Consider the following 13,265-nt stretch of genomic DNA (forward strand, 5'->3'; position numbering starts at 1 on the left):
CGTGCTGTCCTCAGAGGGAGGGAAAAACAAAAGCAAGCCTGCCCTGTTGGCTGCCCCAGCTCTGCCAGTCAACAGCAACAGCAGCGCAAGGCAGCGTGCAGCATGATGTGGTACGATCGAATACTGCTCAGCTCCTCTCAAAAGAAAGACACAGCTTGTCATTTTCCTGTCTCTTTGGTAATGTTTGCTTTCCTCTCCTCATCACGCCACAGGGTAAACAGAGGACCGCATGGCTTCTCGCATACCGCCGAGTTAATAACTAATTCTTTCACACCTGCAAAGACAATAGCTGATCATATTACAGGGAGAGAAGTTTTAAGCATGAGGAGCTTTTGAAGGCTGTGCCTTGACAAATGGGAAAAAGAAAAGAAAGTTCAACGAAAGCCTCTTGCAAAAGTCAACGAAAGAAAAATGTACAGAATGATTCAGAAGCCCCCCACTTCTTTTTACAGAATATACAAATTCAATTTAGTACACGCTGTGCTGGGGGCATGCTCCCCATCTAGTAGGATCAGCAATTGGAGGGTAAATATATGTATCACAACAGGATGTTGACCAGATTTCGCTGCTACTGGGTTTGAAAAGCTGGCAGCTGCTTTACAAGAATGGGAAGGGAGAGAGCAGGAAGAAAGCAGCTTAAACTGACATTTTCTACCTACCATACAGACAGTGTTTGTATGGCATGATTAATTTAAGAAACACAAGGTTCAGGGTTTGCCCAACACATTGAGTTCACACAGCAGAAGTGGGCAGGCTTATGGCTCACTGTGTTATGCAAAGACGAGCATGGTGGTATTCATGGAGCTCAATTCACCACCTGTCTGAGCTCTCTTGTCTCACCAAGCCATGTGGTGGTTGATTCATATCTCTACAAACTGAAAACAAGCAGCTGATGGTACAGAGCAGCCACAAGGAGAATACAACAGCTAAATTGTCCTATGGACCAGCAGCATGGATTTGTTGCAAATTATTTGTGTTTTTTGTATCAAAGGGAAAGAAAGAGATGTTTTAGTGATTATTGCCCAATGTCATCCTAATGAAGAATATTATCTCATTTACTTTGTTTTATATTATATTATTCACATGCAACACTTTATTTCTTATCTCTCAATTCTTCAATGCTTGCTGATTCACAGCTAAGTGTTTAGATCTACAAAACACTGTGTATAATGTAAAGTGAATTGATCTGGAAGTTCTAATTTTGTTACTTGCTCATTCTATTCCTTGGAACAAAGCAAAATATATATATACATGTACACTTCAAAAGTGTACTTCAGGATTTGCACAAACGCAGAATCTCTGTGCTACTAATTAAAGCAACCGCATCTTTTTCAGCCTCGAGTGCTTGTTTTAACTAATAGCACGGAAATGGTGCATTTCAGTGAGTACCAAAGCACTTCCTAATCACATGTACTCATACAAACAAAATCTATATGTTTCTGCACATCTATGGTAATAAGACAACCCAAAGTGTACAGCAACATAGAATATGGTTTAGATATCTGACTTCACCTAAATCAGGGCTAAATTATGAAACATTAGCCTACTTACCTATAGGTTGGTGACTAGTAGTACTGACAGAAATCTGTGCTCGACAGTAGGCTTTGCTGTCCACTAATTCTGAGGATTTAGGAAGAAAGAATTTAACGTAAGAAAACACTTTTTCAAAGTAGTATCCAGAGTTATTAAAATGTTTAAAATGTTTAAGGTTCTTAAGATAGTTACCTACTGTGCCACCATATCCACTATCATAGAAATAATTATCTTCTTTCCAGGATGTCATTAAAGATGGATCTTACACACATAAAAAGAAAAAGAAAAACAGAACAAAAATCAACACTGGTGAAATAATACTCCTAGTTAGATACAAGAAATGTTCCATATTCAGAACAGAAAATTCAGATTTTCAACAGAGATAACACAAAGAAAAGCATCAGAGTATCTTATTAATTACAAGAAGGCATACTGAATGGTCTTCATGGACCAAATGAGACATCTTCACCTCCAAGGGTATGTTCTGGACACATGAAATTGTTTTGCCTTGTTCAGTAACACATGTAGGGAAAAGCCATACTAACAATAAAGAGAGCATGGGCTTACCTGACCTGCTCAGGAATGGTGCCATGCATTTAAGCCTTCTTGGGCAATTTGAATTTGCTGCAATGCTGCACCAAGGTGGGGGCTGCATGTACAGCTGGTGTGTGCTGAGATTGCCTCTGTGGTGGGTGAGTGAGATAGCAAAACACTGATGAGTCACTGTTTGCTCACTCCTCAGTCCTGCTCCAAACACAGCACCCACCTGCCCCCATTTTTAAGCCTATGCCCCATGCTTTAAGCTCCTGTAGTATCTCAAGTTTCAACAATTGTTAATTTTTTATTTAAATAATATTCTCATAATATCTTTCCTTCTTTCTTTGGATGCCTGTTACTTTCTTTTCATGTTTCATTGTTTCATTTTGTTTTTATTGTGGCTACAAACCTCAAAAGTTGGAAACAGCTAAGACTCTGGATCTCTGAAAAGTTCTGATTTTGTGTACCAGTACAAACATAGCTACCTTGGTAAGGCAGCAAGAAAAGCTCTACACAGCTAACCACCCTTTTTTGTTGTCTCTGTAAATCTATTCACATTTCCTCAGTTCTACATGTAACTTTTGTAGTGATTGGGAAGAGGCGGAGGGATACAGATTACAATGGATATATTAAGCATGTTCTCCAACTGCAATCACATGATATGAATTTGTTCTTTTTTTCCCCAAAAATCTTGACCTGATAAATCTTGCAGGATGGCAAGAAACAAACATATTATTGTAGAGAGCAGGGGGAAAAAAATAAAGGTTTCACAACTGTTCTAAATTTATCTTTTGACCCATAGAATACATGTATGAGCACAACACTCATCTGGGTATTGTCACCAGAGATTAGTCTCTGTACAAACATTTGTCACTTTTTAGGAGCTGTTAACTTTGTTTTTGTTTCCATTTCCAAATGCAAGTTTGGGGATCTATTTGTCTTTTACTGTAATGAATATGTGATTACACCTGGAAATGAATCACAATGAACGCTAAACCCTTGTGCTTGGCCAGCTTAAAACTTGTGACATAGGAATTTAGTCGATCTTCTACTTACCAGCTACATGTTTGGGCATCCCAAACCTATGTCCTTGCAACACACCCTCTTGTAGTTTGCCTGTTCTACCCGTTGTTTTTTCTAAAAAAAAAAAAAAAGACTCACCCAAGTGGGATTGGGGAAAAATGTTTTTTTGCTGTTCTGGATGGTACAAAAACTATTGCAACAGCATTCAGCTTGGTGTAAGAAACCCCAAAGGATTCACACTGTTGCATGCTATCTTAGCTGATAATGAAAAAAATCATTTGAGAGAGCTAATGTAATGCAGGAGGCAAGGCACTGGGGAGATCCAAAGTCAGGTGTGTCTCCAGCCATGGAAGCTAAGTGGGTGACCTTGGGCCAGTCATTATCTCCCCAATAGATCCCCGATCTATCCCACAGAATTGTTGTTGTGGGGAAAAAATTGAAGAAGGACCACTTTGAGATCCTGGAGAAAAGGTAGAATATAAATCTAAAGGATACATGAATAAAATAATCTCAGATTTATGTGTTGAGCTGAAGTCAACAAATACGAAACAAAGGCACCACTTCTAATGCATTAAAATCACTGGGGAAATAATTTTTAAAAGGGCTACGGACTACATTTGCAACAATTCAGAAATTATTCTAGGGTGCTTCTCACAAGACTTTTATTGTGTGACTATCCCATTTTATTTGCGGTGATCCAGATGATGTGAGTTTTTATTTGGAACCCTCCTATATTTCTCTACCACTTCTCTTCTCATTACCAGAGCAAACCCATTAAAAAAAAAGAATAAAATAATTAAGAAATACTTCTTGAATGTTAGGTCTAGGATCTGTCTACCTGACCAGATCTTAAAAAATAGATATCTTCCTTTGTTGACTCTGTTATGTCCTATTCTTATCTAGGTTGCCAATGCCAATATTAATTATCTTTTATAAACATGAATCCCCAGAAATTTCCTAGAACTTTCTGCATATACTCTTAATGTCATTAATACTATATTGTAATAAGACAGACTGATTTCCAGTGACTTAGAATTGCCTATTTTGATGCAACAGCTCTCCAAGGTCTCAGCCAGAGAAGAATCTCTTTCATCAGGTATTGCCTGATCCTTTGAAGGTTGATGTCAGAAATTAAACTCAAGGCCTTCATCTTGCTTACCTATGACATTAGCTTGTAAAAATCCAGAAGGAAAGAAGGGGACTCCCGTGTAGTCACTTGTTTAAAAAATGAATTGCTATGAAATGAGGACAAATACTTTAAATTGTGAAATAAATTGATGTTATGTTATGTTTCCTGGCTTTTTAGGAATTTCCAGATGGCTCAATAGCTGTGTATCATGTATTTTTTTAAAAAAATACCTTTTCAGTGTAATATTGAAAATAAAATAACATTTCACCCAATGTAAAGACTATCTAGGTTATATTAACTTAAAACAGACACATAAGCACCTCTAAAATCAATGAGCGTAAATGGCTTATAATGATCTTATAATTATTATTGTAATTATTATTACAAAATAATCCTTGTACCATGTAAATGTGGTTATCTATCTCCTTCCTAGACTTGCCTTCTAGTTTACTAGTTAGCTTATGAGTTATTTGGTTCTAGATAACCATTCTCCTTATTTATTCCTGGTTTGCAATTGTTTGGAACAGAAATAATATAGACTTTACTCACCTGTTTGTTCTGTCTTAACAATGACATTGTGTGATGGATACACTTCACTTCCACACTGACCTGACAGAAATGAATAAATGCAATATGCAATGCAATTACAAGAAAGGCAGAATTTCAACCATACATCCCCAGAACAGCTGAATTATATTAACAATAGGAAACAATGCCATTGGAAAAATAGATATTCTCACATTATCCCTGCTCCTGATTATATGAGGTAGACGTATCTACTTCACAAGCAAACACCAGCATATTTCCTTCTTATTAAAATATTATTTAAGGAAATGGGTTGACTGAAGCAAAACAGCCAAACATTTTTACTATAGGGAAAGCAGACCTTGGTATTAATCAACAGTTATGCTGAAGATAACATGGCATTCACTGACAATAATGCACTACAGAGACAGCCTTTAGTGTCTTCCAAGCATCTTGTCCTGACTGAAAAAAAAAATTAAATTATTTTTTAAAATTTTAAAAATGTTCACATTTGTTTACAAGAAAGCTCGAGACCCCCATATATACCCTATAAACTGGGGGGGGGGGAAGTTGAGTTGGGATAGTACAGGCTAAGGACACCTGAATGCCTATTTAGCATTTGTGGCTGATTGATTGTGGCTAATAATTAATCATTGCAGCCATTTTGTCAGGGGACCTATGTTCTCAAAATTCCAAATTTTCCCATTGGACCAAAATCTAATTGTAAAAAAACTTTGCAGTCTCTCTCTCCCAGGAATTGAGTTAAGGAAAATGTACTGAGAGATATAGATTTCCACTTAAGTTCCATCCCAAGATGTTCTATACTATATGATTTGAATATTATATGTTCAGCATAAAGATCTGATAAGGATTCTGAAAGCCTGACTGAATGTCTTATATGATATTTTTTTAAAGCTTCCTATTGGGATATGGAGATATTTTGGTGTTAAATTACTGGAGGTTAAAATATGTCTCAGAGACTTTGGCTGGATAGTCTGAGACATGGATTTGCTTCATAGCAATGCTTAATTTATTATATTGAGCCTTAGAACAAGCTGCTTTGATCTTCAGCCATATTAAGGAGTAGATATCCTTAAGATCACAATAGGAAAGAGATGCCATCACAAATACAATTTCTATTTCAGCAGACCTAGAAGATAATATGTAAAGCTGTTCAAATTTTAAGAACAAGGTTTTGTATAGTAGATTCAGAATGGATCGGTGACAAATGAGTTGGGCAGGATGTATAATATTATGAAGTTTCTCTTTCCTTTAATTTCTGAAGGATTTCCAAATGTAAGGAATACATTGTACAGGCATAGCTGAATCAATTTCCATAATCTTTCACTACTGATTCTGTTGGCTGAGGTTGATCAGAATTATAGTCTGTTAGTATTATAATATCTGAGGATTCAAAGTTGGGAAAGGTTACATATATTTGAGTGAGAGTTTTACCATTCCACTTTAGATGATGAAGGTTGCTGTAAAGTAGTTGCCCAGCAGTGCCAGCTGCCCGGGTGAAATCTTGCAAAGTCATGCTGCACAGATGATCCCCACTGATGTCAAATTCCTGGAATGGGATACAGTTGGCATCAAGCTGGTTGGTGTCCAAGAGGTGTTGGAGCCATTCCCAGACCTGATACTTTGTCCAATACTGAGGATGTATTTCATGCCACTGACTTCCAAAAAAGCTGCTTGATGCTGCTGTGGGGAAAGATGTAGTAATCACTAAAGAAAACATTTCACTATCCCTGAATAATATTGGCAAAGTGAAGAATGCATCATTTTTATTCATTTATTCAATTATTTTAAAATCCTCAGCACCTAGAAAGCCATAGTACAGACAATAATAAATAATCAGAATAATCATTCATGTAAAGGAGATAAAATAAATTAAGCAGCAGAAAGTAGAGTCAATAAAGGCAAATATCTTTAGGAATTAAAAAATAAACCCAGGACTTCTGCTCCTACCCTTCCAAACAGCTTTACCCAGCAGGTAAAGTTCTATAATAAAATAGCAAAATAAGCTTTTAGAACAAACTTCAGTGCCACTGATAAAGAGGCCAAGGCTACTTTAATATGCTTGGTGGAGAATCTGTAGCAGGGCTTTCAAGGAAAAAATATCAGGTATGAATAGTTAAACAGTCTTTATCTAGACTATTTATGTCCAAATTAGCAATTTGAGCTTCCAGAAACCAAATGGAAACTAATGAGATGATATCAAAATCAGAATCACATGCAACCTAACACCAACCTAGTCAATATTTTATTGTCTATGATTATGACCTCCATAAGGAATTAAAATTTGTAAGGATCCTCAAAAGCAGCCTCATGTAGATCACAGTACAATAATCTTATTAAGAGATCCTTAAGGGAATTAGCCATGACTGTTACAAGTTCATTCCTATTTTAAAAAGAATGCAGTTGGTGGGCAAAATGAAGTCAGCATGAGCTTCAGCATACAGAATTCCAATCCTGGTGAATCCTGAGGAATTTTCAAAGCAAAAATCCTAGTTAGTTGGTAGGCTAACTGAAAACATTTTTACAGTAAAAGTTGAATTTATATTTGTTGAATTGATATCAGAAACAGCAAGGATTCCAATAAACATATGACATGAAGAATTTGTACACATTTTGGGATTCTCTGAAAGAAGTATCAAGTTTTTAAATTGTAGTCACTACAAATTAGATCATAAATGGCTTTTTCATATGATTAAGGGACCAAATTTTAATGCTTATAAATTACAACATTTTTATGGACTCAGAACACTTACATCATTCTATTTCCATATTCAGAAGTAAGTGCTTATTTTAAATTTAATAATGAGAAAAAAACATCTTTAATGAGCCACTTATATGAATGCAACTTATTTGAAATCAAGTTTAATGGGTATTTTCAGCCAAATGCCAAATGAAAATGTTTCTACCTCACCCAAAATTACTTCTGGCCATCGGTGGCAATCTTAGTTTCATTGCCAGTGAGAAGCAGTTAATATGAGCTCAGCACAGCAAGAATTGCAATCGAGAATTTCAAGTTGAAATGATGCCCTTTCCAGATTTCAAACTAAGATTAAAATGTGTTGTCTATTTGGGTGGAGTTGCCTGGTGGATGTTACTGATATTACACACTTTGCAGAAAGCAACTGCTTTTTTGCTTGAATAGTTTAAAGAAAAAAAATGGAAGAGTGGGTTAAAATAATTGCATTCACTAAAATTCTAGTTTATGATAATTGAACTGTAATCCATCTTGATAACATACGACTGTAATTTTTAAAAACTGAAAGAAATATGACTTTCACTCCATCAAAATAAAAAGCAGGCTTTCCAAATAGCGTAACCACAAGAGAAAGATATATAGTTCCCAAACCTATTCATAGATCACCACTGGTGAATACTTCCTACCATTACATGTGGGATATCCTTCTGTCCAGGTTGGCTGTTCATGGAGAAGACTTGTGACGGAATTAAGACTCATTCTGCCAGTTCCTTCTAAAATCATGATCTGTAAATGCACCAAACAGCTCACTTAACTTGAACTCTTTCCGCAATTGCCAAGAATATCCCATCAAAACAAGCAATGCTAAGTATCTTTCAAAAGCTACCATGTTATTAACACATTATTACAATCCCTTTTTGGATTAAAAAAAAACAACAATGAGTGGCAAAACATGATTACATTTGATTTTCACAGACACAAGGCAAGTTCTTATAACACCCATCCATAAAGAATGAAGGAATGAAGCAAAAACAAATAGGAGAGGAAATTTGCTTCCTTTTTGTTTGCTTCCTGAAAGTAAAAAACAACATGAAAGTATAAAACATAATGGTGAAATAAAATTGGATGTTAAAACACATCTAATGTTATTTAACTTTTCCATTAAGTTAAATGATACTAAAATACTTTTAACAAATATACTGTTTACATAATGGTAGCTATACTTCCATGGAATTATATGCCACTTGAGACTGAAAGAAATATTGTGAAATAATCTATGTTGCATTTAGCCTCCAGACTGTATTCATTAATTCAGGTTATGAGCGCTTGAATATAAACTAGCCATCGTCATAATATAAAAACAAGAAATAAAAAGGTATGTTTGGACAAAATTTGAATTACCCTCTGAAGAAGGAGAGGAAGGTAACATTTGCTGTTTTTCCCCATCCCTTTATAGCTTCACCCTTTGCACTGTTCTTGGTGGGTCCATCTTCCCACAAGTTAAGTTCCACTTACGAAAAGTCTATATCCAGGATAAAGTCTACTTCTGATCACTGTCAGTTTTGTGGAGGTTTAATCCAAAGGTTTTTTCCATCCTGCTTCTTAGTTTTCTCATCCAGGATAAATTTTATTGGAGTCCATGGGAAGATGCAGGTCTAGAAAAATGTTAGATGTCCCAGTCTTTTTGCGGCTGAATTTTCCAGAGCATTCTACCTAAAGTGACTTCCTTGTGCCAACAGAAGAGAAATTTTGAAGGTTTGAATTGTTTTAATTTATCACAACTACCTCTCACAACTAACTCACTACCTCCTATATCAATCCTTCTGAATATTTTCAAGTTTCTCAGAACCTGCAACTTACACACACACACACACTGGAAAGGAAACTAAATCACTTCATTCCCTCCCCCCAAACTGATTTCTCTTACATAGGAACTACTGCTGCTATGCTTCTCAAATGATGCAGGTTCCTTATTTAACACCAACACTATTTTCAACAACAATTTCCTACCAAACAAATTAAAAAACCAAATTTTTGTATATTTGGTTGGTCCTGAACAGAAGGCACTATTGTGATGGAATGGAATTATGAAGGCCAAGCTCAGGGAGATAAACATTTTCTTAGCTCACCAGAACCGCGTGGGAGGAACAAGAGGATGAGACTGGCACCTCCCTGAGGAATTCACACTGTTGTGGCTGGAGGACTTTGGGAACTGGGGTTTTAGTCTGGGAAGATTCTTGCTAGAGGTTGTAGCTAATAAACATAGCTGGACTGAATTGGCATTGTCTCTTGGAGTTCCTTGGGCTAGGCCTGACAACTATTCATTTTAAATCTAATAAACTTCATCCTCTTAAAAGCATTAAGCATTTCATCTAATTCCAACAAGAAATAAAGAGTCATCATCATTAATCAAAGTTTAAAAATTCATGTAACAAAATGCTTTGAACTTAAGGGTCTAAAAGGTATCATACTTCATCCCCTAAAAAAGAGCTATCGTTCATCCAATTGTGTAAAAGAAAATGAAGTTATTGCCATTTCTTTTCAATGATAGTCAAAGAAAGATTATGATTTCTGAGTTAAGACTTGGATTTGGTCTCAACTTGAAGGTAAACTTCCTGGATCAAACCCAGGGTTAATTGGAAGTTTGGATTATTTTCCAAATCAATGTATGGGTTGAAATTGAATTTTGTAGTCAGTAGACACTACCTATGTAATGTGTGCACGCATCTGCATGAGTATTCATATATCTCTCCAAGATGCTATGGCCCCTTCACATTTTTCCATACCATTTCAATCAGCCTCTTAGAATATGACCATTTCCTTTAGTCACTGTTGGTCCTACCATTAAGTAGTGTAAAATTGCTGCCTTAGACAACCAATCTGGGGTACAATGAAAGGTGAGCAAATTATTACTATCAGAGGTTGGGAAAGGTACCTTGAGATTTTTATGTTCCATATGGCACATTACTTTGACTGCTTTAGCATATTCTGCACCTTTATTTAAGTCTGCATCTCAAGTAACAAAATATCTTAGGCAAGTCTTGCCTTTAACACTTTGTATGAAATTGTACTCCTATTAATAATAACATTTGACATAAAGAAATGTCTAATTACCACTGAAGCTTGAAGATTATTTTCCCAGCAGATAACTATTACTCCTCTCCCACTGCAAAAGTTACAGAATGTCAGAACTCCTGAATACATTGGCACCCTTATCTAAAAGTCTGTTTACTGAAACCAGAGCTCTTATTGTGATAAAAGATATTCAGTCCAGTTTGGCACATCAGGAGGAGACTCCTATCTTTATTGAACTGAAACTTTGTTCAGAAGGCAGAAATCATTTCGAGCAGTTTGAAAAGAATGGCTGAACTGCCCCAGTTTATCCTTCTGCATCACCAAAGAAGAAATGTATGTTTTAACTAAATGTATGACTTAACTAAGCCTAAAGCTGCTGGACTGCAATGTGTAAACCAGCTGGAAATGAGGCCAGTTTAAGAAAGAGAAAAGCATGAGAAAGAACTTCAAAATAACCCCACCTTGATTTTGTTTAGTATAACATGGGACAGAGAGAAATGTAATCAGCTTTCAAGATTTTGTTATTCTACTTTACTGCAATAAAAAGCTTTCCCAGAATCCCTGGTGTGCCTATTTCATGACCTGGTCTACCTTAAATAGCTGACACTCTCCCTGATTGTGGATTCCCATTCTGCTTTACCCATCCAGAAAACACCCCAGCTTTATCCTTTTCCTGTCTCTTGGTCTAGAAGGGGAAAGTGGCAGAACTTCTGACAATTTCACCTGATTAAAATGAATAAAAGACAGTTCATCATTTCATGGTTCCACTATTCCCTCAATGAAAGTGTAAAAAAGGCAGGAAAAGAGAGGTTCACCCTACCCTTGTTTCCTCAGTGAAAAACATGACAGGTCCATCGTTTCACTGTTCTATCAGTGAACTTGTTAAAACAAACCAACAAACAAACCTAAAACAGGTTTCCCCCATTCCAGGGATGAACTTGTAAAAAAAAAAAAAAAATGGCTGTGGAGAATGGAGGGATGAGAGGGTACTGTCCTACTGTGGGAATTTGTCTACAATGAAATGAGAGCAGGCAAACCACAGAGCACTCCTTGAATTGACACAGGTGAGAAGACATGACTTCTGAGGCGTAGAAGCAAAAGACACATCAAGGTTGTCTTCCTAGTAGGGTGATTGTGGGTAGGGGCCAGCGTTGTGCATTTCTGCCTTTGAGAAATAGTGACCTGGACTCACTCTGGGGTAAGCTGGGCATGCAGATCGGCCCTTATATATATATTTTACATTATGGATCCTTCTATAAAGATGTGGGACAACTATCAAACCTTATGAAGGAATGACAGCATTTACTGGTTTAGCACAAATTCCAAGGCTAGGACAGGGTTTTTTAAAACTTGGGCATGCCAAGGAGACACTTATATTTCTTTTCCCTTTGAGAAAAGATCACTAAATTAGAAAAACCCATAGTACAATACTTAAACGTTGGAAGTGAATCAAAAATGCTTGAAATAACTTATTCAGCTCAGTTTTATTTTGCAAGGGGGGAGGTTTTTGGCTTGCATAGCAAAAGAAGACACCTTAAGAAGTATAAATGCAGGGTATAAGTCAGATAAATCAACAAGGGAATATTTATAGTGTTCAGTGCCCTTGAGAATAGAGGGCCTCTGTTCAAATGACTTAATTTAATTAGAGAGCCAGCTTGGTGTAGTGGGTAAGGTGCTGGGCTAGAAACCAGGAGACCTTGAATTCAAGTCCTCCCCAAGGTATGAAAGCCACTGGGTGACTTTAGGCCAGTGATTCTCTCTCAGCCCAACCCACCTCGGGGGGGGGGATAAAAATGTAATAAACAAACAAACAAACTGGGTCATTGGGGGAGGCTTAGACAGATAACCAACTCCAAGGATTATTTTAGCTCCAAAGAACACAAAAGGACTGGGCTAAAGTGACTTCTGCCCTCTCCACATCATCTGACAGGGCTTGTTGGAGGGTTATTTGCACTTTGTCCCCCCCCCCGAGACAAAGCCCTAGAGAGGGCCCATGAAAACAAGGCTTCTGTAGAAAATCTGTCTCTGCTTTACCCCCCTTCCCCCATGTCTACAAGAGGGAGAAGTTTAGAAAAAGGGAAGAAAAGGGTAGTATAGGTAAGCCATTGGATTCAATCCACGATGGCCATAACACTGAATGACCCACTAAAGTGATTTTTTAAAATCATTTATTCTGATGGAGGTAAAAAAAAGAATGATAGAGTCCCAGATTCCTTTGCAGCCACTGAATGAATGAGAAAATGGTCCCTCTTTGACTGATGCCAGCCCTTCAAGATAGATTTGGTCAGGGAACAGACTCCACGCAAATTATTAGAGTGCTACTTTCTTGTTGCAGGGTATCTTAACAGCCTGACAATTGACCAGGACACAGCTTTGTCTTGACTCTGTTCACCACAAGAGTGGCTAACTGGGTCTGCCTTAATATGTGAACAAGTTGCATCTATGTAAGTGAGGTGAATGTTTCAGCTTTATACAGATCATTTCTTTTCTAATAAGGGTACTTTAATTTTTTTATAAAGTAGGTTAGACTGGAGGGCATTTCCATTCAACTTTACTTGCAAAATCGCATTGCTTTTCAAACACGAAAGTTGTGTTTTAAATGAAACAAGGCCATAGTCTTGATCATGTGAAAACACCTGTATTTTTTTTTTAGATTTCATGTTTTATTAATAAGTACCTATATCTGGGGAAGATATAAACAAATCCTTTCTGGCTCCAGGAAAAGTT

At 36.8% G+C, this 13,265-nt stretch overlaps 1 protein-coding gene across 6 annotated transcripts in view; it reads right to left on the minus strand.

Moving 5' to 3' along the window:
- Window positions 1-13,265, minus strand: part of EHF (ETS homologous factor) — a 39,340-nt gene that overhangs the window by 12,367 nt on the left and 13,708 nt on the right. For 2 of the 6 annotated variants that reach the window (XR_003086209.1, XM_025175368.2), the window contains exons 1-6: window positions 8,865-8,972; window positions 8,150-8,249; window positions 6,203-6,451; window positions 4,772-4,831; window positions 1,726-1,794; window positions 1,552-1,620 (exon numbers count right to left, since the gene is read on the minus strand). Coding sequence is in view for 5 of the 6 variants with exons in the window: in XM_025175368.2 (XP_025031136.1) it covers window positions 1,552-1,620; window positions 1,726-1,794; window positions 4,772-4,831; window positions 6,203-6,451; window positions 8,150-8,249; window positions 8,865-8,909 (592 nt within the window). In the remaining variant the exon portion in view is untranslated. The other 4 variants (XM_025175374.2, XM_007441731.3, XM_025175373.2 and 1 more) reach the window with 3 other exon arrangements.

This window comes from Python bivittatus, unplaced genomic scaffold (assembly GCF_059951505.1).
Source record: "Python bivittatus isolate LINGU-HERP-01145 unplaced genomic scaffold, Pbiv_v1 ctg000480_np1212, whole genome shotgun sequence".
Lineage (NCBI taxonomy): Eukaryota > Metazoa > Chordata > Lepidosauria > Squamata > Pythonidae > Python > Python bivittatus.